Source organism: Rhinolophus sinicus, chromosome 2 (assembly GCF_057876585.1).
Source record: "Rhinolophus sinicus isolate RSI-liver-muscle chromosome 2, RSI-T2T, whole genome shotgun sequence".
In the NCBI taxonomy this organism is placed as follows: domain Eukaryota; kingdom Metazoa; phylum Chordata; class Mammalia; order Chiroptera; family Rhinolophidae; genus Rhinolophus; species Rhinolophus sinicus.
The window spans coordinates 82014647-82038673 of record NC_142502.1 but is presented as its reverse complement, the minus strand read 5'-3'; the positions used below and the strand labels follow the sequence as shown (position 1 = coordinate 82038673).

General features: G+C 33.6%; 1 protein-coding gene across 1 annotated transcript in view; it reads right to left on the bottom strand.

Annotated features, from left to right (window-relative positions):
* Positions 1 to 24027, bottom strand: part of KHDRBS2 (KH RNA binding domain containing, signal transduction associated 2) — a 518085-nt gene that overhangs the window by 334897 nt on the left and 159161 nt on the right. Inside the window, exon 3 of the mRNA XM_088795635.1 lies at positions 4550 to 4666. Coding sequence (XP_088651761.1) covers positions 4550 to 4666 — 117 coding nt within the window. The remainder of the gene's footprint in view (positions 1 to 4549; positions 4667 to 24027) is intronic.

Genomic DNA, 24027 nt, shown 5'->3' with positions numbered 1-24027 from the left:
GTAGAAATGAAATACACTGTTTTAATTCTGATTTATGAAATGTAAAACGCCTAGAAATTTCTGTCTTCATACATTCTATATGTAATACTTTGATACATAAAAATTCCCTGCAACATGGTATGAAATAGCTTGATTCTGTGATTCCTTCATTTTACTCATCGTGAGAAACCAAGGTGCAGTGTAAATACTGAGTAACAAGTGACAATGGAAGAAAAATTACTATACCAGTAATATTAAAATATATATTTTTGTAAATAAATCAGCCTTGGTTTATGGCTGAGACATAGATCCTTGAAAGTTTTCAAACAGCAAATCTTAAGTACAAAAAATTAAAATAAATATGTATACTATGAATAAAATTAGACTAGAGGAAATTAATGATTTCAAATTATATATAACTTTGATTCACAATACATAAAAAATGCTTCCTCATGATTTGTCATTGAAGCCTATGAAGAATGGATTTATGGCTTTTTTTTTTTTTATTCTAAGATGAAAGCACAGCATAGAGAATGACAAATTATACATAAAAGGGTTGGTGATGCTAAGGTGAAAAATGATTTCTCACAATACCATGATATATTTCACTCTCAACTCAAACCTAATTATTTTAATTGTTTGGTCCAAATATATCATAGGCTGAAATAACCTTGTATTGGTTCACCATCAAAACATAGGTTTCATTGTGTCCTCATAAAAAATGTATTTGTAATGAAATGTTCCTTATCGCATGTGCTACTGTTCAGATGTGACCTATTAGTCTGTTACTCTAATTTTTCAGAATTCAGATCAGAAAAACAGAAGGATGCAATGAATAAATCAAAAATAAAATCTCATCTATCTGCAATTTATGTTATACTCCTTGTTCTTTGAGTGATATTTAAACAAAGTATTATGCTTATTCTTCTATCTCTGGAAGTCAAGATAGGTTAAGCAATCTTTCCTGAAGGAGGGAAAGTTGAGAAAGAAATATTGTTGATCTCCTGAGCAGTTTATTAAGGACAAAGCTAAAATTAAAATCAGTGTCTAGGCTGTTGACATTGTGGGATTACAAATTGCTTTGTTGTTAGGGATATTTAAAAATGGAAACTGGAGTCTATGTAACCAATCCCAGCCTGACTGACAAGCAGTGAGCATGGCCTCGCCCCTTCAGGATCTGAGAGACTCCCCTGCTGTTTGATGTGAGGCACAGCCCAGAAGCCAAATGAGAAAAGGATGACTGGTGTGGGATTCACACTCGCATTGCCCACCAGGCAGCCGCATTACTTTGAAGGTTTTTAGCTGATTTTATTCTTGATGAAAATCAATCTTGCCATGAAATCAGAAAGGATTTACTAAAGTAGCCATCACCAAATACAGAAGATATATTATAATACAGAAACTGCACATGTTGTTAGCACATCAAAGAGGAGAAGGCTTGCCTTGAGAATTATCACACATTTTCAAATAAAATGCCACCAAATAGCACTTCACTTTTAACATATATTTAACTCACTAGTATGTTTTAAGCCTATATGCCATAATTTTAACCAAGCTTATTAATAGAAGTGACAAAATACCTTTCCTTACAACATGATTTATTTAACACGGCCATCTGTGATTTTCATGTAAGGACAACAAATAAGTAGGCAAGAAATTGGTATTCATGATTTCCTGCTTTTACTTTCCTGTTTTCTGGGCATGTTCAGCCCTTGACTGGTTTTCTCTAACCTCTCTAACCTTTTTTTCTTGGAGATAATATGGTCATTCCTAACTCTGTTCAAAGATAAGGCTATAGAACCACTATTTTCTCTGTTCTCCTTCACCAGTCTTGGCCATCAGCATCACTGAAAACAGCAACACTCTATCTGAATGTCCAGTAACTTACCCCTGAAGAAGCCTCAGAACAAAGCGCTAGTGAAGCAAACAGATGCATGGTTATTTAGAACCAGCTGGCCATATGGTGCATGAAGAACTTAGACTTTAAAGAAATTTCTAAACTGCCAGTTAAATCCCTGAGGTATTTTGAAATACTGCAAATATCCTGTATATTTTACTTTCTAGATTTCTCTAAAAATATATTGTATCAACACAGTCGAAAAGTTAACTTCTGTTCAAGAATTCCGACATCTCCAATAAGGGACTAATATCTAAAATATATAAGGAACTCATACAACTCAACACCAAAAAGCAAACAATCCAATTAAAAAATGGGCAGAGGACCTGAATAGACATCTCTCCAAAGAGGACATGCAGATGGCCAACAGACATATGAAAAGATGCTCAACATCACTAATCATCAGAAGAATGCAAATAAAAACCAAAATGAGATATCACCTCACACCAGTTAGAATGACTATCATTAACAAAACAAATAATAACAAATCTTGGAGAGGCTGTGGAGAAAAAGGAACCCTTACACACTGTTGGTGGGAACGCAGATTGGTGCAGCCTCTATGGAAAGCAGTGGAGGTTCCTCAAAAAAATTAAGAATAGAATTGCCATATGACCCAGCAATCCCTCTCCTCAGTATACGAGTATACCCAAAAAATCTGAAAACATTTATCCAAAAAAGGTATATGTGCTCTGATGTTCACTGCAACTTTGTTTATGATGGCCAAGACATGGAAACAACCAAAGTTTTCTTCAATAGATGATTGAATAAAGATGTGGTATATATACACAATGAAATACTACTCTGCCCTAAGAAAAGAGGAAATAGTGCCATTTGCAATAACATGGATGGAACTTGAGATTACTATGCTAGGTGTGAAATAAGTTAGATAGAAAAAGTCGGGAACCATAATGATTTCACTGATATGTGGGATATAAAACTGAAAGCAACAACGGAACAAGACAAACAAAAATCAAAAGCTTATAGACACAGGCAACAGTTTAGTGGTTACTAGAGAGTAAGGGAGAGGAGGGTGGTAGATGAGGTTAAACAGGGTCAAGTATATGGTGATGGAAGGAGAACTGACTCTGGGTGGTGTGCACACAATGTATTACAGAATTGTACACCTGAAATCTATGTAACTTTACTAACCATTGTCACCCCAATAAACTTTAATCAAAAAAAAAAAAAAAAAGAATTCCTAGATGCTTTTAGGTAGAATATGAGTTCATATAGTCTATGATCAAAACAATATGGGGATGAAATCATGACTATAAGGTATGATTTTGCTACCAGTGTTACCTTAGTTATTACTGTATTTTATTTTGTTTTGCTCTTGGTTTTCTTTCTTTACTTATAGAGTTATTGGGTAGATGTAACTAAATAAAAAGGAATGTTTACTCACTACCATCAGAAAGAAAAACACACAAATAAAAACATTAAATTTGGGCCGATCCGGTGGCTCAGGCGATTGGAGCTCCATGCTCCTAACTCCGAAGGCTGCTGGTTCGATTCCCACATGGGCCAGTGGGCTCTCAACCACAAGGTTGCCAGTTCGACTCCCGCAAGGGATGGTGGTCTGTGCCCCTGCAACTAACAACAGCAACTGGACCTAGAGCTGAGCTGTACCCTCTATAACTAAGATTGAAAGGACAACAACTTGACTTGGAAAAAATCCTGGAAGTACACACTGTTCCCCAATAAAGTCCTGTTCCCCTTCCCCCACACAAATACATAGACAGCCACATGGACATATGGCATAATTATATAAGGGAGAGATTGGAAGTAAACATAAATTCGGGGTTTAGAAGCACAGAAGCGGAAGGAAGGAAGCGGAATGAAGGGAAGGAAGAGTCTGAAGAGTAAGCCCTGAGCTTGAAGGTCTGGAAGAGGAAAAGGAGCTAGTCATGAGTATTGAGGTGGAGAACAATGAAAAATGGGTGAGAACAACTGATTGCAAATAACTTTTCAGTGAGTTTTGCTATAAAGGTAAGCAAATAAAACAGGTGGTAGCTAAATAGTTGTTATTCTTCCAAAGCACTGAATTCAAACACAGAGAAAATTGGTATCATTTTATAAAGTGGGAAAATGATATAGTTCAGATGTGAAATAAATCATTTCAAACATCAAAATTGATATATTTCTTAGCTTTTTGGTCTTTGAGGGTCAGGTGACTTGTCTAATACCACTGAAACATTTCAAAAAATAAGTGGAATTCTCTTAGATTTGCAGATAAGTATTTACAATTGCTTCAGGTAAGAAGATAAAAGTGAAATAGAGAAGAGAGATAAAATGAGAGAAGGACATAATGGATATGATTTGGTGATACAGTTGAAGAAAGAAAAGGGATCCAATCAGGGAATTAAAGAAAATGAACATCGACATGTAGAAACATTCCACAGACGACACTCAAAAAAAAAAAAAAAAAGATTTGACAGAAACATACACGAAGGACTAAAGGGAATAAAAATACAGAATTAAGATGTTCTGAAAAAAAGCCAATAATTGATTTTTTATGAAAATAGAGGAGACATCAGAAAGCATAATAGAGTGGTCCCAGAAGGTGAAGTTCATAGGATATCATGGGAGCACAGTTGAGATGTGCTTGTAAATTTGGCCATCAGTGGTACAGGTAACCTCCTGTATGTTTTAAATATAAAATTCAAAGTTCAGTACCTTTGCTTTATCTCTCATTGATCCTTTGCCCAGGATAGACATTTTAGCACCTGTTTCTTCCTGTAGCCTCTTCAAGGAGTTTCCTCTTGGTCCAAGCAATTTCCCCACAAAATTGAACTAGGAAACAAAATCAATAGAATGTCTGTTTTAAGGTAGAGAAAAGTAATAATTTGCATCAAAAGTAATTGATGGGTTATTGGTTTTTCAAACTATCTCTGAGAAGAGTTCACACACACACACACACACACACACACACACACACACGAGAAACGATTTCAGCCCTCTAAACTGGGATCCATTTTAAAAGGGATGCCCCTTCCGAAACACATGTCAAAATTACTAATATGTTAAACTTACCATTTAGTATTATTAAATAAATAAATCACTTCTTTAACAAAGAAATTAGGGAGAAAAACTATGGTTTGCAAAATTTCTAAAGGCTTTTTTCCTCTAATCAAATTATGAAAATAAGAAATAATTTTAACATGTCTATGCACTTTCAAAATTGCAAGAAGTTTATATTTTAAGTTGATTTTTAAAATAAAATTTTAAATTCATGTTTGTTAAGTATTGTTTTTGCCCATAACAATCTATTGAAAATTTCATGACTGGAAAAACAGAAATTCAACTTCTCTTCAATCTTACATTTTCTATGTTAAAGAGTTGTTCTTAGGATCAGCAAATTAAAAATGTGGACACTAAAAAAAAAGTTTAAAATACTACAGATAGAGCACATATACAAAACAATTTGTCTCAATATAAACTTCTGACGGCTCTATCCAATTTGTTTATTCGTCCTGAAACATGGTTATAAACAGTTATCAGAGTATGATGTTATCTACTAAAAGGAACATTGCCAAACCAAATCATTCAGATAATCATTCATTGATTGATTTAAAAAAAAAATACACAGGGCTTAGAATGCATCAAAAATATGTTGTGGGCATGAAGAACAAACATAAGTAAAATTAACTGAGTGCCTTCTAAATCAGAGATTCCCCCCCTTTTTTGGTAAATCCAATGTCTTACAGTAAGAAGTATATCATATTTAATAGTGAGAAACAAACTGCTTTTCCCCTAAGTTCAGGATAAAAGTGATATCGGCTCTTACCACATCTATTCAATGTTGTACTGGAGTGTGGATTGTTTTTGTATAAGCAAATAGATAAATGGAATAATATAAAGTTCAGAAAGACCACACTTAAGTGCTTCAGTTGATTTTCAACAAACGTGCCAAACCAATAAATTTGAAAAGTATTTTAAACAAATGTTGCTAGAATAATGGGATATTCATATGCTCAAAACAAAAACTTTTATGCCCTACCTCACATTTAAGCAAACCTTATTTTGAGATCTAGCATAGATCTGAATATAAAAGCTAAAATCATAAAGATTCTAGGGAGAAGGCGTACAAAAATGCCTTTGCAAACTTACGCTTGGAAAGGTTACTTAACTAGGAAGCAGAGCACTCACTAAAACTTTTGCTGGTCTAAAACCATTATGAAATTGAACAGACACGCCACAGAGTGGGAGAAAATACTCCCCGTGCATACATCTGAAAAATGACTGGTATCTACAATCTACAAAAAACTCCACCAAGTCAATAATTAATCACACACATACACATCAGAATTGCTAGAACTAAAACGAAAGACCAAATATCGATGAGGATGTGCAACTACTGGAGCAATTACTGTTGTCAGTATAAAGTGAAACAACTATTTTGGAAAGAAGATTGAAAGTTATTTATTAACTTAAACATGAGCCCCAGTATGACCTAGCAATTCTAAATATAAGTGCTTAACCAAAATAGATACAATCCAATGGTCACAAAATGATTTGCACAAGAATGTGCATGACACGTTATTTAAAATCACCATTACTCCAGAAATAAACCAATGCCCTTCCAAGAAGAGTAAACAAGTTTATACACAAATAGAAATGAATTAGTCACTGATTGACACAAAAGCATGAATGTATCTCACATGCTTTTGTGAAAGAAGCCAGATACAAAAGAGTATGTTGTGTTTGATTCCATTAATAAAAAATTGTAGAGGCAAAAATAATATATGATGTTAGAATTCATAACAGTGGTTTCCTGTTGAGAAAAGAAGCAGGGGTTGAACTGGCTGTTAAGTGGCACGAAGGAAATACCTGGGGTGATGAAATTATTCTATATTTTGTTGAAAGTGTAGTATATTTTTGTCAAAACTCATCAAGCTCTACACTTAACACCTGTTCATTTCACTGTATGTAAATAGTACATCAATTAAGAATGGGAAAAAAGAAATTAGAAAGTTGAAAACACATATAAATATTTTAATATATCATAATGAAATGCCCCACAATGAAATACTAGTCCCAGGCAGTTGTACAAAGGAATCTCACAGACTATGTCATTCCATGCAGACTATTCCAGAGAAAATGGGTGGAAGCCCCTAACTCATTTAGCAGGCTAGTATAAACTTGACACCAAAGCCAGGTGAGAAAAGGGAATTTATACAGTAAATCCATTCATGAAACTAATCCCACTCAGCAAAATAGTCACAAAACCAAATCCTGCTGTATATACAAAAAATACATTATGATTGAATTGTGTTTGTTACAGGTACACAGGTGATTTAAGATCTATAATACCCAACTGTAATTCGCCTATTAACAAATTAATGGAGAAAAAAGTTAATGTTTTATTTGAACAGAAAATAATTAGGTAAAATTAAAATTCAATCATTATAAAACTCACATCATCTGAAAAACGAAGAAAACTTGCTCAAACCAATAGAAGATTTCTACTCAAAACCAGAATAATGGCCCCTTAAAGATGTTCATGGCTTAAAATCCAGGATCTATAGATATGTTACCCTGCAAATATGACTTTACAAATGTGATTAAATTAGGAATCTTGAGATGATGGCATTATCCTGGATTATCCAGGTATGCCCAGTGTCCACATAAGTGAAAGAAGCGGGCAGCAGAATCAGAGCTTGGAGTGATACAATTGCTGGTTTTGAAGATGTAAGCCATGAACCAAAGAATAAGGGCAGCTTCTAGAAACTGAAAAAGTCAAGGAACAGATTCTTCCTTAGGGCCTCCGGAAGGAATGCAGCCTTAATGAGAACTTAATTTTAGCCCATAAGAACCATTTCAGAATTCTGACTTCTGTAAATGTAAAATAATAAATTTGTTGTGTTTTAAGCCACCAAGTTTGTGGTAATTGTTACAGCAATAATAGGACAGTATTAATATACAAAGGAAAGAAGGAACTACCTAATATGTAACATAACTGACTACCCAGAGTAAGAAAATGAAATTACTTCCTAAAACATAAGAAAACAGTAAATATAGATGGTTTATAGCTTAGCTGTGAAAGGTAAAATTTTAGAATTTGTAAGGGAAAATTATAGGAAAATAATGCTTAAGAGTTCTAAAACAAGACATAAAAATATGCAATCTGTAAAATAAAAGTTTGATTAAAATTAAGAATATTTTTTCATTACAATACACCACCAAGAAAGTGAAAATATCAATCATAAATTTGGAGATGCTTCACATTACATATTACCAATAAAGCATCAGTTTACAAAAACCCAACTAAAACTCTAAGGAAAAGACAATGTAATAGATAAAAATCATGAATATATCACTGGAGAAACAGAATGGCAAAAGGAAAAAGTTTTGAAACCTCAACCTTATTAGAATTTAAACAAAAATAAAATTAAGACCACAACGAGATACCATTTTAAACACACTATGATGGTAGAAATGAAGAAGTCAGAAACCAAACATTGGCCATGATATGGAGCCAGGGAGACTCATATACCCTGTTTATGGAAATGTAAATAGATGCACACATTTTGCCATTATCTTGTAAATCTGTAAATGTACTTAATCTATGTTTTAGCAATCATATTTCTAGGTACATTCCCTTGAGAAATGTTAACACATGTACAAGAATACTCAAAGTCTCAATGCTTTTAAGAGCAGAAATAATTGGGAAAAAATGACCATGAACTCAAGAATGGGGTGCTGTCACCTGGATACCATATCAACATTGGCTTATGTCACAGAGACGATTCCCAGATTCCCTTCCACATATGCCTCCTTTTGTGTAGGATTTTGTCAATAACTGGAAGTTGCATGAGACTTGGATGACGGACATAAATTGGAGTCCATTATTCTTGGCAAGTCATGGTGGTCAGACGTGGCTGTTTTATTGACCTCTACATTATTTCCCACTCCGTGGATATTGAAGCCCCACAGACCTCTCCACAAGTTCCCAGGTCCAGGTACTGGCAGGTTTCAGAGTTGGATCTAAACTGTCCATTCATGGCAATTTTCCTGTGTTCCCTTTCCCGATCTCTTCTGACAGCGTGTTAGTCCTGAATTGTAGATTACAACTATTATAACAGAACCATGACTGGTACACATTAACACATAAACTGTGATATATTCATACTGGATTATACAGTTATAAACACAAATTACCCATAACTATATGCAATCTCATTAACAAATCTTAGAAATACAATTTTGAATCAAAAATTTAAGCTCTAGGTATATGACACTACTTTTTATAAAACTCAAAAGCAAGTAAAATCAAATGACATTTTACTTATGAAGACATGCATAAGTAGTAAGTTTAATTCTCAAATAACAGAGATAATAATAAACACAAAATCAAGATATTGGTAACTATCTGGGAATGGAGAGTAGGGAATGTAATCAAAGGGGATACTACACAGGTGATGTCAAAGTTATAGATAACATTTTAGACTTTAATTTTGTTTTACATTGTACATGAAAATTACACACATTTTGAATGAACTGTATTATAGAACTTATAAAAGAAATCAAAGAGAATAATTACAGTTCAGTAAAATGTTGTAATGTCTCTTTAGCCCTCTGTTACAGAACCTTCTTGCCCCTTTACTTGTGGTAGCAAAACAAGGAACACAATAATACAAAAGCACTCAAAGCGATTTCTCCATCTGGAAAGTTTACGACCCTGAAAGGAAGAGATAGCATTTCCCCCATTCTGGGTGAGGACAGGTTATTAACAAAATATATACATGGTCCCTACTCTCAGTAGTTTCTGTTTCCTGCTTCACATTATATTTCCCAAAACTTCAATTTCAACACAGTAACTTTATTTCTAACCAATGACGAATTTGAACCCAAATTGTCTTGAAGCTATAAGGGAGATATCCCTTTTACTTCTTTCACAAACTTTATCTTTTGAAATGGAACACAAACATCCAAATGAATGAAGATGATATATAAAGATTTAATTTCATAAACTGACGGAAAGTATCTTTTATGAGTAACATTAATTATGTAACAGTATTTTAAGCAAGTGGTTCTTTTACTGAGTGTCTTTAAAACTTATAAATATACAATCCACCATTTTCTTTTGCTTACGAATAATCATCATAGTTTAAGTTTTCTTATGTGATTTTATCTCTTCCCTAATCTCTGGAGTTTTGAAAGACAACACTGAGGACTGACTAAGAGGACATTTTCCATGAAGGACTGGATACCATTTCTGTGTGAGATTTTAAAACATCAAAGATAAACATGAAGCTGGTTATATATTTTTGATGTTGTGCTACATTTTTGCAAATTTATTTTAATGAAAACCCTGAAGACAGTCTACACAAATTCGCTGTAACAAGACTTAATTTTTTCTCTCTTTCAAACAAAGCCAACTGACATAATCATGACAAGTGAGTTATCAGTTTACTGACAACAATTGGTTCTAACCTTTTCTTTTAAGCTAATCTCTTTTAAACACAGAAAATAGCTCAAATGCTACACAGCAGTGTCTTCAATATTCAGCCATAATTTAATAAGTCGGAAATCCTTAGATTCTTAAGGTTTAATCGAGTGAACACAATTGTGTTTTCAGTATGCTAAATATCTTGAAATAACTTCAAAGTATTTACCCACAGATATTTAAAGAAAATTAAATTTGTATATGTCAAATTCATTTATGCTTAAGTCACTGAACAGTTTGTTTCGTAATCAGTTTTATATTCAAAAATTTTCTGAACAATTTTAATCAGATTTTAGAATTTTTTTTCTAAAACCAAATATTTGAATTATGTTGAGTAAAATGAATGAAAAGAAAAACATTTTAATGGATTTATAAGCAACACAATATAATTTGTGCCAAAGCAAGTGCCTATACAAATAGGGAAATTTTAATAAAAATATTTTAGGGACATTTTTAATAGAGATAACCCAATAAAAGTTTAAAATTAGGTGAAAGTAAACTTTAATAATATTGGGTACACATATTTTAAAACATACCAATTCAATTTCAAAATATAGGATACCCCAGAATGTCTTATCTATAATCTCCCATTTTATTGTTTCCTCATGATGAATGTATTCCTTCATGGTTAACAGTATTTCATTGACACTTATATAAAATAAAACTTTTTTTTTTTTTTTTTTTTAACATTTGACATTTTTTTCTGGTCACATGTTTATAAACGAAGTTCAGCAACTCTGTTGCTTCTCAAATAGGAGAGACAATTCACCTAGACTTGTTTCTTTTTCTGCGAGCACTAAGATTACATCCATCTGCTTTGAAATGAAAGGACATTGTGATCACCAGGGCCACTTGTGAAGAATCCATGGTTGGTTTCTGCTGCAGGCCTCATCTCATTCTTCCTCCTTCATAGGACACAACTAGAGTTGAACTCCCTCATTCCCTGATCCTAAAATCCCTCTTGTCCTCACATCTGATACTACCGTGTTTCCCTGAAAATAAAACCTAGCTGGACAATCAGCTCTAATGCGTCTTTTGGAGCAAAAATTAATATAAAACCCATTATTATATTATATTATATTATATTATACCCAGTCTTATAGTAAAATAAGACCCGATATTATATTATATTATATTATATTATATTATATTATATTATACCCAGTCTTATAATAAAATAAGACCCGGTATTATATTATATATTACATTACATTATGTTATGTTATATTATATTATACCCGGTCTTATAGTAAAATAAGACCGGATCTTATATTAATTTTTGCTCCAAAAGACGCATTAGAGCTGATTGTCTGACTGGGTCTTATTTTCAGGGAAACACGGTATTTGAACCTTATTATCATTTCTATCCTAGTCCTGGTTTGGCGATGAAGCCTCTTCTGAATCAGTAGGAATTCACATTGCTGCTGTTCTGCATTAAATCGACCTTTAGTATTGTACCCTTATGTTTGTTTCTACTAAAACAAAGTAAAGCAATTTGGGGCATATTAAGAGAGATCATGGTTACAGATTAAAAAATATTCCTCTTGTCTAAATAGACAGGAAAAGACAATACTTCAGGTTCTCATCCCGCAGTTACCAAAGAACATTGGTGAACAAGGGAAAAGAGTTTGATTTGACAGCAAAAATATCAAGTTATATCTGAAGAATTAAACAATATCATTTGGAATTTACAGAGGGCTCTATCAAAGAAAACCACTTACAATATAACAAAATTGAAAATGATGAGTATTCAAGGAAATAAGACTGTTTTAAAATTAGCCATTAAATCTCATGTCAATATATTTTCATAAATTAAATTTTATACAAAAAATAAATTAATATAAAATTAAGGGTAGAATCAATTCAGTTACCAACTAAACACATTGGTTTAGCCTAGAACTTGTGAAATGTAAAGAGGATACAAAGTGAACCCGACCTAAATACTTCTTTCAGGAAACTTACTTTGTTGTGGGAGAAAAAGAGAATATACATAAACTACTAAAATTTTAAAAATAAAGTGGTTAAGCGTCATAACAGTATAACACCTTAAGTGCTACGAGTATTGAAAGGAAGAAGAAATGGTTTCTACATGGGCAAGTTAGGAAGTTTGACATTTTTGCTTAACCTTGAACAGGTAGTCAAGAGCTGGGCATGGAAAATGGCAGGAACATTTAAAAGGTAGATTGGAAAATATGCATTGAATGAATAGAAACTAAAGATGGCAGAACCAGGGAGAAGTTGAATGGTGTAATCTTGATAAATGATAATGGGATCATAAGTAGAATGGTGGTCACAGAAGATAGAAAATAAGATAAGAGAGACTGGCAAGACTCAAGACTGACAATTTAATGAATTGGGTGGATATGAGGATTATAGAAGGAATTAGCAATCAAAATATATTCTATGATTGAAAATATATTGTACAATTAGTAAAATTATAAAAGATAGTAACAAACGTTTTACAGAGAAATTTGGGATATATTCAATTTGAGGTGATTTCCAAATGGAGAAATCTAGTATCCATGTATGAATATACATCAAGAGAGAAATGTAAGAGAAATATACAGGCCTAGCAATTTTCTACGAAGTATGCTTCTTAAATTCATGAAATTGCTAAAGGAAAGGGATTAGAAAGGAAAGCCCAAGAGAGAAACTTGAGGAACACTTATATTTAAAAGAGAAAATAAGTAAGAAGTTCAAAGAACTAGTTTCTGGAGGAATAAGAACAAATGAGGAAACCAGGAGGGTATTTTTTAATAAATCACTTAATACAAAAATACATATCAAATGGCAATTATGTGCCACATACTATACTAGGAGAAATATAGGATTCCACAGGAATATATAAGTGAACTTCTTGGGGAGAAAAAAAAACAACAACGAAAAAAAACAACAACAACAAAACAAAACAAAACAAAACAAACCTTTCTGACAAAAAGGATTTAAGCTGAGAAGTAATGCATGGGGAGTATGGGACTGGGTAGGAGAGGAGAGTTCTGATGGAGACTTTCCAGGCAGAAGGAGTAACGTGAGGAAACTATAAGAGCATGACGGGTTTGATAAACTCAAAGAAATATACTTTGGTGGTCTGGGAAATGGGGTTAGAAGGAAGTTGTAGAGAGAATGTTCACTTGATCCTGTTGAAAAGATTGGTCTTTAGATAAAAGCATTTTAACGCAATTGAAAGGCTTGAACCGGCAATGCACTGAGATGGATAGGAAGTGAACTGTGGCGTGATTAACTTTATTTTCAGCATCTTGCAGACTGCAGCGTGAGGAATGGAAGGAGCAAGCAAAGAGACAGAGACATTAAGAAGCAATGATATCTGCAGAGCTTATAGATGGAGATAGCATAGACTTTGAGAAAAACAAACTGTTGGGCTTGATAATTAGGAAGAATCTAGATTCTGGGCTAAAGCAGCAATCATTACAGTATATATTTAACCTCAGAATTTATATAACACTTGACAACAAAACAGTAAATGTCAACACATATATGAACTAAAAGAGTTTAAATAGAAAGGCTTACCAAAAATATAAAAAGTAATTACTTTTTCTTGCCATAAGATCCAAAAATCCCATTTGGGGTGCTCTCTTCAAAGGGATATATTTGAATTTGAAGGAAGCATACATAGTAGGAGGAGAAGAATCATTTATGCTAAGTGTAAAAAAATGTGGGTGCTATGAAAATATGTTCAACCTCACTAATCATCATAGAAATGCAAAGAAAAACCACAATGAGATACCACCTCACCCCAGTCAGAATGGCTATCATCAATAAATCAACAAACAACAAGTGCTGGCGAGGATGTGGAGAAAAGGGATCTCTCATCCACTGCTGGTGGGAATGCAGATTGGTGCAGCCACTATAGATATCAGTATGGAGGTATCTCAAAAAACTGGAAATGGAACTACCTTATGACCCAGCAATTCCACTCTTAGGTATCTATCCAGAGAAATCCAAAACACTAATTCGAAAAATTTATGCACGCCTGTTTATTGCAGTGCTATTCACAATAGCCAGGACATGGAAACAACCAAAATGCCCATCGGTAGACGACTGGATTAAGAAATTGTGGTATATTAATACAATTGAGTATTAGTACGCCACAAATAAGAATGAAATCTTACCATTTGCAATGATATGGATGGACTTAGAGAATATTATGCTAAGTGAAATAAGTCAGACAGAGAAAGACAGATACCATATGATCTTACTTATATGTGGAATCTAAAGAATAGAATAAATGGACAAACTAATCAGAAACAGTCTCAGAGATATAGAGGAAAAACTGAGCGTTGCTAGATTGGAGGAGGGTGGGGATGAGGGAGAAAGTGAGGGAATTAAAAAACACAAATTGTTAACCACAAGATTGCCACAGGGATATGAAAGACAGTTTGGGGAATATAATCAATAATGTTATAAAGATTATGTAGGGTATCAGATGGACACTTATTAGGGAGACGACTACATGGGTGGTGTAGATGCCTGACCACTGCATTGTACATCTGAAGCAGAAGCCGAATAATAATGAATGTCAACTATAATTTAATATATATATATATATATATATATATATATATATATATAGTCACAGGATGTGGAGTATGGCATAAGAAATAGAGTCAGCAGAACTGTAACAGCTATATACGATGTCAGAGGGGTAGTAGATTTGGGGAAGGGGTTATCACTTTGTGAGCAGTATAAATATCTATTACATTGTTTTGTACACCTGAAACAAATAATGATAATAAAACATGTGGGTCCTTTAAAATGTGTTGATTGGGTATATATCTTGTGCTTAATCCATATTTGTCTCTGAAGTTTTAAATGAACGTGGTCTATGTTAAAATCACACTGTATTTTAAAGAATGGTCTGTGTTTTACAGAAATGGCAAAAAAGTGAGAATATATTAATAAAAATGATTTTGACATTATTTTAATAATGTAAACACACACAATTCATGTCCCATTCATTCTGCTATAAATTACTCTTCACAATGTTTCAGTACTTTTGTGTGTGTAAATCATGTTTTGCTTTCACAGACAACTAAAGACCCTTGGGTCATGTTTTAAATGTTTTTCATCCTGTGTGGGTCATTCTTAAATATCTTCTGAGCCACAGTTTTGTCATATTTATAAGACTCAAAGGGCACTGTCTCCAAGCTCAATTCATTTGTATTAGAAATGATTCATTTTAAACAGTATTAAGTGAAAAAGTATCAACATTAACAAACAGTCTTAATCATAATCATCACCACAGCTCAAACCCAACCCTAATTTGTTTGCCATGTATAATTATCTGAATAAAAATGTTTCTAGAGTACTATATGAGATCGCCATAGAGTATTTGTAGAGGTATATGATTAAATGTTTAGTCAGTACACTGATAAGAAGGTACATAACTTTTTTTAAATCTGCATCTTTGTACTTTTAATACTTAACAAATATTTCTGTGCTCTTTCAAATAGTCATGAAAATAAAGCCTTAATGTCAGCTATATTCTCATTTTTTAGAATTTTCTATTTTTTTAAAAATAAACCACAGTGGTGCCATTACATGGAATCCTGAATTTCTAAAGTAAATCATTTATTTAAATGCCACATAAGTCTCTTGTAAACGGTGCTTACGTGTCTAAATTAGAGACTTTTTTTTTTTACAGGACTTCCATCTCTACACAATGTCATGAAATCAAAATGAGCTCGTGTTTGATAAGGACATAATCATTCAGGAAGTGCCCAGTGAGTACCCCGTTGTGCCAGGCACTGTTTTAACCCTAGAGGTACAGAAGAAGCATAGGAAACAGAAACAAAGTTCCTTGACCTTATGAAACCTGCATTCCAAATACACATTTGTTTCCAACATAAACGTATTGAAATAGCCAACTGCTTTTTGTTTCCTGAATGGTAGTTTTTGCAAGGTTCAGGCTGCTTAAAAATCAACTATCATATTCTTTAGCACTTTATTGTATTAAATTACACAGATGTATATTGAGTTCTTACGGTATGTGCAGTACGGACAAGCACGCTATTCAGGTTTTCAAAAGGGAGAACTAGTCTCATATTAACAGAGTTACAATTTTATACAGAGGTAAGGTTAAAAAATAATTAATACAAAGTATATGAGGGTAAGTACTAACAAGGGTTGTGTGAAGATGATGAGATGTTACTAGATGGTGAGGTTGGGAGTTAAGTAGATATTCATGAAAGGTTCAAGGAAGTCAGTGTGCATGAAATGGATTAATTTATCTTAAAAGATCGGTAAATTATGTTGGTTGTGGTGGAATGTGGGGAAAGGTTCCATTCTGGGTGTTCACTGAAAAGTTTTTGGTAGAGAATTAGTTTGAAATCATACAATGAAGTGATTCCAATGCTAGGTTAAAGGCTCTTGATGTCATTCAATAAATACTGGGGGCTTTAAAGGAGTATCCCTATGTTAGGTAGCAAGTCTATTATGTTCATTATTGCATCTTTAGGGCCTGATGATAACTCAATACAGCAGGTGCTCAACAATGTTTGTTGAATGAACAAATAGGTAAATAACTAAACAGAAGATTCACTTCAAGATCTTGTAGTATCAGTTACAAAATTTATCACTATAGAATGTACTTTTGGCAGTGCAAAATAAAAAGTGTTGTATTTGACAAAATGTAATTCCCTGAAAAGACTATATTAAGTATGACTTTTGATTCTTAATAGGTTCATATCACAAAGTGGAAAAAGTTGCAGTCAAGGACTTAGGCTGACCAGGCCAGGCCTGCTCACAAGCATATCTGCATTCCTAGTTCCAAGCACCTCCATGGAGACCTCCTTATCTGGGGTCATGAATGAGGCAAGTTTAACAGTTCTGATTCAATAACTTCCACTCCTAGCCCTTCCCTTTCTCCCCTCCTTTCCTGCCCCCAGGTCCACAAAAGACAGGAGTTTTGTTAGGGTTCCTTGGCAGTGAGACAGTACCTCTGTGTTGCATCCATTTGACTTTCGCCTGGTGTCATTCTGTGAAGAAAACTGGCCAGAGGCATTTTTTGCCTCTTGATTGCACTGTCACAGTAAATGAAGAAAGACCTGATTGTTACCTTTCAATTTCATTCATTGTCCTAATTGCGCACCTTCACACCTGGCAGCTCAACACATACCGTATTTCCCCGAAAATAAGACTGGGTCTTATATTAACTTTTTGCTCCAAAAGACGCATTAAGGCTTACTTTCAGGGGATGTCTTATTTTTTCATGTACAACAATCTACATTTATTCATGTACAACAATCTACATTTATTCATTTATTCATGTATAGAAATCTACAGTTATTCGAAAACAGTCATGTCATTTTCTTCTGGAACATCGTCATAACTCTCCAAACCCTGAATTCTGGCTTAAATTTCTTGCGATTCCATTTCCTGTAGAACCATTGGCCCCAATCTCTTATGTCCAGCAATAGAGCTCTCCTTAAATGAGTTCTTGTCCATGTAGCCTGCTCCTAGTGCATTGGCAACACAGCTGTCAGTCAGTGGTTTTAACCCATGAATTCTTCACCTAAGGCATGACTTCTTGCAGGCTAGGCTTCACAAAGTTTCCACGCTGATTTCTCTCCATTCTATTTTCAATGTAGTCATTGATTTCCATGCGCAGATGGTCCTTGAATGACTTGTTTATTACAATATCAAGAGTCTGGAGATAGGCCGTCATTCCTGCAGGAATCATTATTTGATCTATTCTCCTCTCTGCAAGGAAATTCTTCATGTCTTTAGAGTGGTGAGTACTGTCTGAATCCCAGACTATCAGACCTCTTTAGCCACCTCACAAAACAAGTGGAGCATCAAATCGACCACTTCTTTATAACTGCTTGTGTGCACCAGGCTTTTTCGGTTTCAAGAACATAAATGCCTAAAACACGTCAACCTTATCTTTCTTGCCCTTAGTGATGATTAGAGGTGGGGCTTTCTTTCCATCGAGATGAATTGCCAAAATACAGGTAACACGTGCACTTTTGTAACCAGTGGAGGGAATGTAGATTGACGGGGCACCTCTCATCAATTGTCCTTTGAGATCCTTGGCCCATAAACACTGCAGTTTCATCCATAACAATCATGTTGGAGAGTTAGTATTTAGAAAAGTCGATGCCATCAACAAAGGACTTGAATGCAAGTGCACGTTTAATAACTTCAGCATCTTCCAGTGTTGTTGATCTTCTTAGAGACAGTTCATATCGCTGAAGGAAGCCATCCAGCCAGTGTTGTGATGCTTTGAATTCTTCTGGGGATATTTCTAACTGTGGTGCCATTGCAAGGGCAAATGCTTGAATATCAGCCCTGTGCACAACCAAAACCTTTGCTCTCCTGTCAGCAATGCATTCATAGATGATGTCTTCCAGCTCAGGAAATAATGGTTGCCGACCTGATCCACACTTGCGCGTCTTACCATTTCCTCTGTCCACCTATTGACTGAGGTTATCTTACTCTGCTCCATTTTTGGACCATTCGGAGATCCAACTTCTCTTTGCAGAAAGCCGTAAGATTCTTGCCCCAGGAGTCTTCCATGATTCCTTTCTTGTACTCGACGGAATAGCTCTTTCTTTCTGTCTCGTCTTGTCTGGGGGTCAAAATATTTTTCCCTTTAAATCTACCATTAAATCAAGTGTTAATTGAAGACTTACAAGACAGGAGTGGCAACAAAAATGATGACAGTTAAGAATGATGGTCATACAAAAGCAACAAAAAATTGCAGACCCTCAAATTCAGAAAACGTTTCCTTATTTCACACGAGTGCATTAAGTACATCTGTTACAATACATGACACATTGAGTTATGAAGATTCATATTAGACACAACCACGTCTGTTCGTTATCAAGTGCACACGCTATTCGTGCAGTGTGTCTGTACTGCGATCGGTCATGCGGCAGTAAGCCTCGAGTTCATCTGTTTACATAGGCATTTACCTCTCGTCCAAAGGCACCCACTTGGGTATTTACAAATACTTAATTACACTTTATATTATCATTTAGTTTAAGCATTAATGTCAATAATATTATTTATTTATATTTAATTATATATTATTATTTTATAATTCAGTATGTCTGTCATGTGTTGCAATGGACGTACTAAATGCATCCGTCTGACTGATGACCTTAAGTGGGGCTTATTTTTGGTGTAGGGCTTATATTACAAGCATCCTGAAAAATCATGCTAAGGCTTACTTTCCAGGTAGGTCTTATTTTTGGGGAAATACAGTAGTAGGTAGTCTATAAATTAAAGGAAGGAATGTATTGATGAATGAGTAAGTAATGTTCTAGTAAGAGAGATAATATGCCATGAGGTAATATGATTAGGGCACAAAAAGAATACATTTGGTAATGCACAATTTCAACAGGCATAGTGCCTCCCTGGTTAAAAAGAAATTAAGAAATACAACATTTATCTAAGTACATAAGGGAAAATGCATCTTACCATACATTTGAAAATGCATGTCACATAATTACAATGGTATTGCTATTTTTCAGCAAAATAACTTAATATGTTGCTAACTAAGAATATTTGCATGGCACCTTGCTTGTAAAATCACCTACAGTAGTCTTCAGCAGTGTTGTAATTCAGTGGTACTACATAACACCTTGACATATTTCATGAACATAAAACAGCCTAAATGTAAATTCCAATTGAGAAATTTAGAAATTTCTGACTGTGCTTTAGTATCCTATGATCAATATCATAAAGTAATATACAAGTAATGAATAATAATATAAAATAATGTCATTTTGGGTTGCATATATGTGTGTGTGTAGTTTATTTTATGTTATTATCAAGGTTCTTAACATATTTATTGGATGTGCACAGCTTTATCGGAGATTTAGAACATATTTATATTATTAAACCTGTAAAGTAGTTTTAATTATTTAAACTATCAAGTTTTAAAATCCACAAATATGATTTCATCTCTAGTTAGCTGAAGAATTTTTAACAATTCCGCCCCAAAATGATGAAACTGCTGATGACTTAACTTTTAAAAGCAAAGCATCTTAAATTCTGATTTAGACATTATCAGGGGAAGCATGAAAAGGAAAACTTATTTGTGATTATTTATACCATAGAAGTCATGACAGGAACTAAAAGAAAAATTTACTAAATTCATGAAAGTGTGCATGGAATGTAATCATTATTTTATTCCTAAGATCTAATATTCTGAAGAAAATTATACCACAGAAAGTACATTTAATGTACTTTAGTTTCTACTTCCGTGGTGTTAAAAGGTTTTAAAGTGCTTTGATGCAAAATGGCAAATGACATACTTTAGAGACAATCAATATTTTTTGCATTTGGTACTAAAAGGGAACATTTTTGCATGTCATTGTTGGAGGACTTGCTCATAGAGGAGAAGCCAGCTATATTTTTAACTAATTTATTCTCAAAATCTTAATCATATCTTACTTCTCTATAGTCAAATCGTATTCCCAACTGGTACAAAAGGATGATAATCAATGTCGCAAAGTCTACTAGTAAAATCTGTGCAGCATATCTGAAACCAATTGCTTTAATCGTGAACTAAGCATGAACAGTAACTCACCATGATCCATAATTGTCCACTGCGAAAAATGTAGGTCTTGGATTTCTCTGTTTAAGGACATATGTTTCACAACAATTTTAATTAGCGTTTTTTTCTCTCTCTTATTTTAAGTGGAAAGTGATATTTCTGTATATTTGAAATACTATTATTTATGGATTGATACATTAACCATTCTTATAAAATACGACCATTAAAAAAGGATGACTTCATTTAAATTAATAATCTCCAGAATGTGAATTTGAAATCATGTTGGCAGCTACTGCATATCTAGCCCTATTGTATAGCCTGGAATCATGTATCAGCATTTATCAAGAATTTTAAAAATTAAATTGCCTTTTATATTTGTCATTGCAGAAAAGTCTAAGAAAAATGAAATGCTGCATGCATAGTTTTAGAAAAATAGCTACAACATTTGCAAATCTTTGTAATAGTACTGGATTCAGTGTTCAATTCAAACAAAAAAAATGGAATTTCATTGACAAAGCAAGAGTGAAAATTGAATCCAACTTGCTTCAAATATTCACTTCCATTTCCTTCATCCCACAGAACTTTGAAAATACAGAATTAGTGTCATTAACAGAATGATATATAACTCAATTTGATAAATATTAATTGTACCCCTAATGTGTATGCTAGAAGAATGGAGATAAGACATTATCTCAAGTTTGCACGTAACTAAAATTCACATCTCTGGAAGACATATCCATTTATATATGTTTACAACTCCATTAAAGACAACTTTTACAAATAAAATCATACAATAAATTAGTGTATAAAAATTTTTAAAAAGTTTTAAAATGAGTGCCTACAGACATATAAACTTGGAGATACTACAAGGTTTCTGAGATAGAAGCACATTTGACTATGAGCTTTCTTGTGGCCAAGCTAAATGAAAGATAATGAGTTGTAAAATTTGTGACTTTCCTGATAAGAAAAAGTGTATATTTATAAAAAAATAAAGATTTAAAATATATAAAAAACATGTGAAATTAAATTTTAGGGCTTTACAAACAGGGAGATTCTCAATTTTATGCAGTAATACATTCAGTGATATGTTTCATAATTTAGTTTACTGTAGCATTCCTCAGTGTAAGCCAAAAACATAACAACCAATACTTATTGAATGTTTGTGATGCATAAAAAAATGCTAATTTTTTTATATTTATTATTTTATTTCACTCTAAAACCAAACCTATGAGGAGGTACTATTCTACAGACGGAGTGCTGACATGGTGCTGTTAAGTAATATATCCAAGCTTTGATGAAATTATGTCATGAGGATTCAAGAAAGTATGGTCTCCCTAATTATAAGTATTCATTTAGAGGTAACATATAGATTTTATAGACGTATACATGAACCCAAAGTTCTATAAAGTAGCATATTGTTTTCTTCAACCAAGCGTGTGAGAAAACTTGAGCAGTGACCTCATGTTGGCAGTTATATTTTGTGGCAACAAACTGGACTGAGATATTATATATTCACTAGTATTGTTCTGGATGGTCTCCATTGGTCCATTCAGATCTACTGACTAACCTTGTCTCTATCCCAGAGTTGCTGGAACCTAATGTCTCCATGCTCTTTCTGTTTGGCTTCTGATTAAAAAAAGATGGCTTAATTCAAATTAATAATCTCCAGAACGTGAATTTGAAATCCTGTTGGCTAATGAGACACAACTCAAGTAATTGGAGAGCAAGTAGGACAGAGAAAGTAGAGGGCTTATTTTCCCGGCGCCAACCTCGCTGAAGATGAGTTCGGCAGTGACTATGTTCCTCTACTACAGGACACAGCTCCTGTCTGGCAAATTCTTCTAAAATTTAAAGTCTCTTTCTCTTCCTTGGACCTTTAGGCTTTGAAGAGTCCAGCTCCTTGTTGTTACTGTCCCTAAATAGCTCAGCATTCCTTGTTAGCTTCCCTGAACACAGATCATATTTTGTAAACATCACCTTCAATAAACACTTGTCAATCACCAACTTTGAGTGTGTTGTTTCCTTTTGAGAACCTGACTGATACTACAGTCATAAAGAACCAATAAGAAGTTGATATATTTTTAAGTTTAAGATGCCTAAACACAGCTTTCACTTAATATGTGGCCATCATATTTATCCAGGAGAGTGCTGAAGAATACAGTAAATTAACAGTAAAAGGATTGTAAAAATAGAGTCCCCTGGGATAAAAGAACTTAAATGAGATAGTATTTAGTTGAAGAGGTTCGGAAAAGCTTCTAGAGAAAAGTAAGGCTTCATTCTTGCAGGACAGAGAGGATCAAAATGTTTCAAAATGTTTCCCTAATAGTATACAATGGGAAAGAATACTGTTCTTGTATGTTGATGTTGTATCTTAGAAGTACATTTGAAAAATTTGAAAAGCATATTCTATCTACGTCAGTAATTTGGGGGAATGATAATTTATTGTAGCTTCTTAAATGGAACTGTGTAAAACTAGAACTGAGTAAGATAGTAGATCAAGGAAGTCAGGGACCTTCCAAAATCAGCTAAATGCATTAAGCAATAAAGCGTTTCAACAAGTTATTAAAGCTATCATGTTTCCCCGAAAATAAGACCTAGCCGGACAATCAGCTCTAATGCGTCTTTTGGAGCAAAAATTAATATAAGACCCGATCTTATTTTACTATAAGACCCGGTCTTATTTTACTATAAGGAAAATTATTTTACTATAAGACCGGGTCTTATATAATATAAAATAATATAATATAAGACCCAGTCTTACATAACATAAAGTAATATAAGACTGGGTCTTATATTAATTTTTGCTCCAAAAGATGCATTAGAGCTGATTGTCCAGCTAGGTCTTATTTTCAGGGAAACATGGCAGAACACATTTTTATATAAATATCTTCAGGACTAGTAGAGTAATACTATATAATTAAATTGAAATTTTTGTATTTTTAGCTACTATCAGGGATTTTTCTTTTTTTGAGAAGATTTAGATATTAACAGATATTTGTACTTTTGGGGTGAAAAAAGAAAATATTATATAAATATATCCATATATATTTAAAGTTATTTATTCTCTTTTTCCTTTATCTGTGGAGAATCAGATGTAAACACCTAGTATAAGCATAATGTCAATAATAAATAGAAACTGCTATTGCCATGGTTGGAAATAACTTAAGAAATTAAATTGCAAAA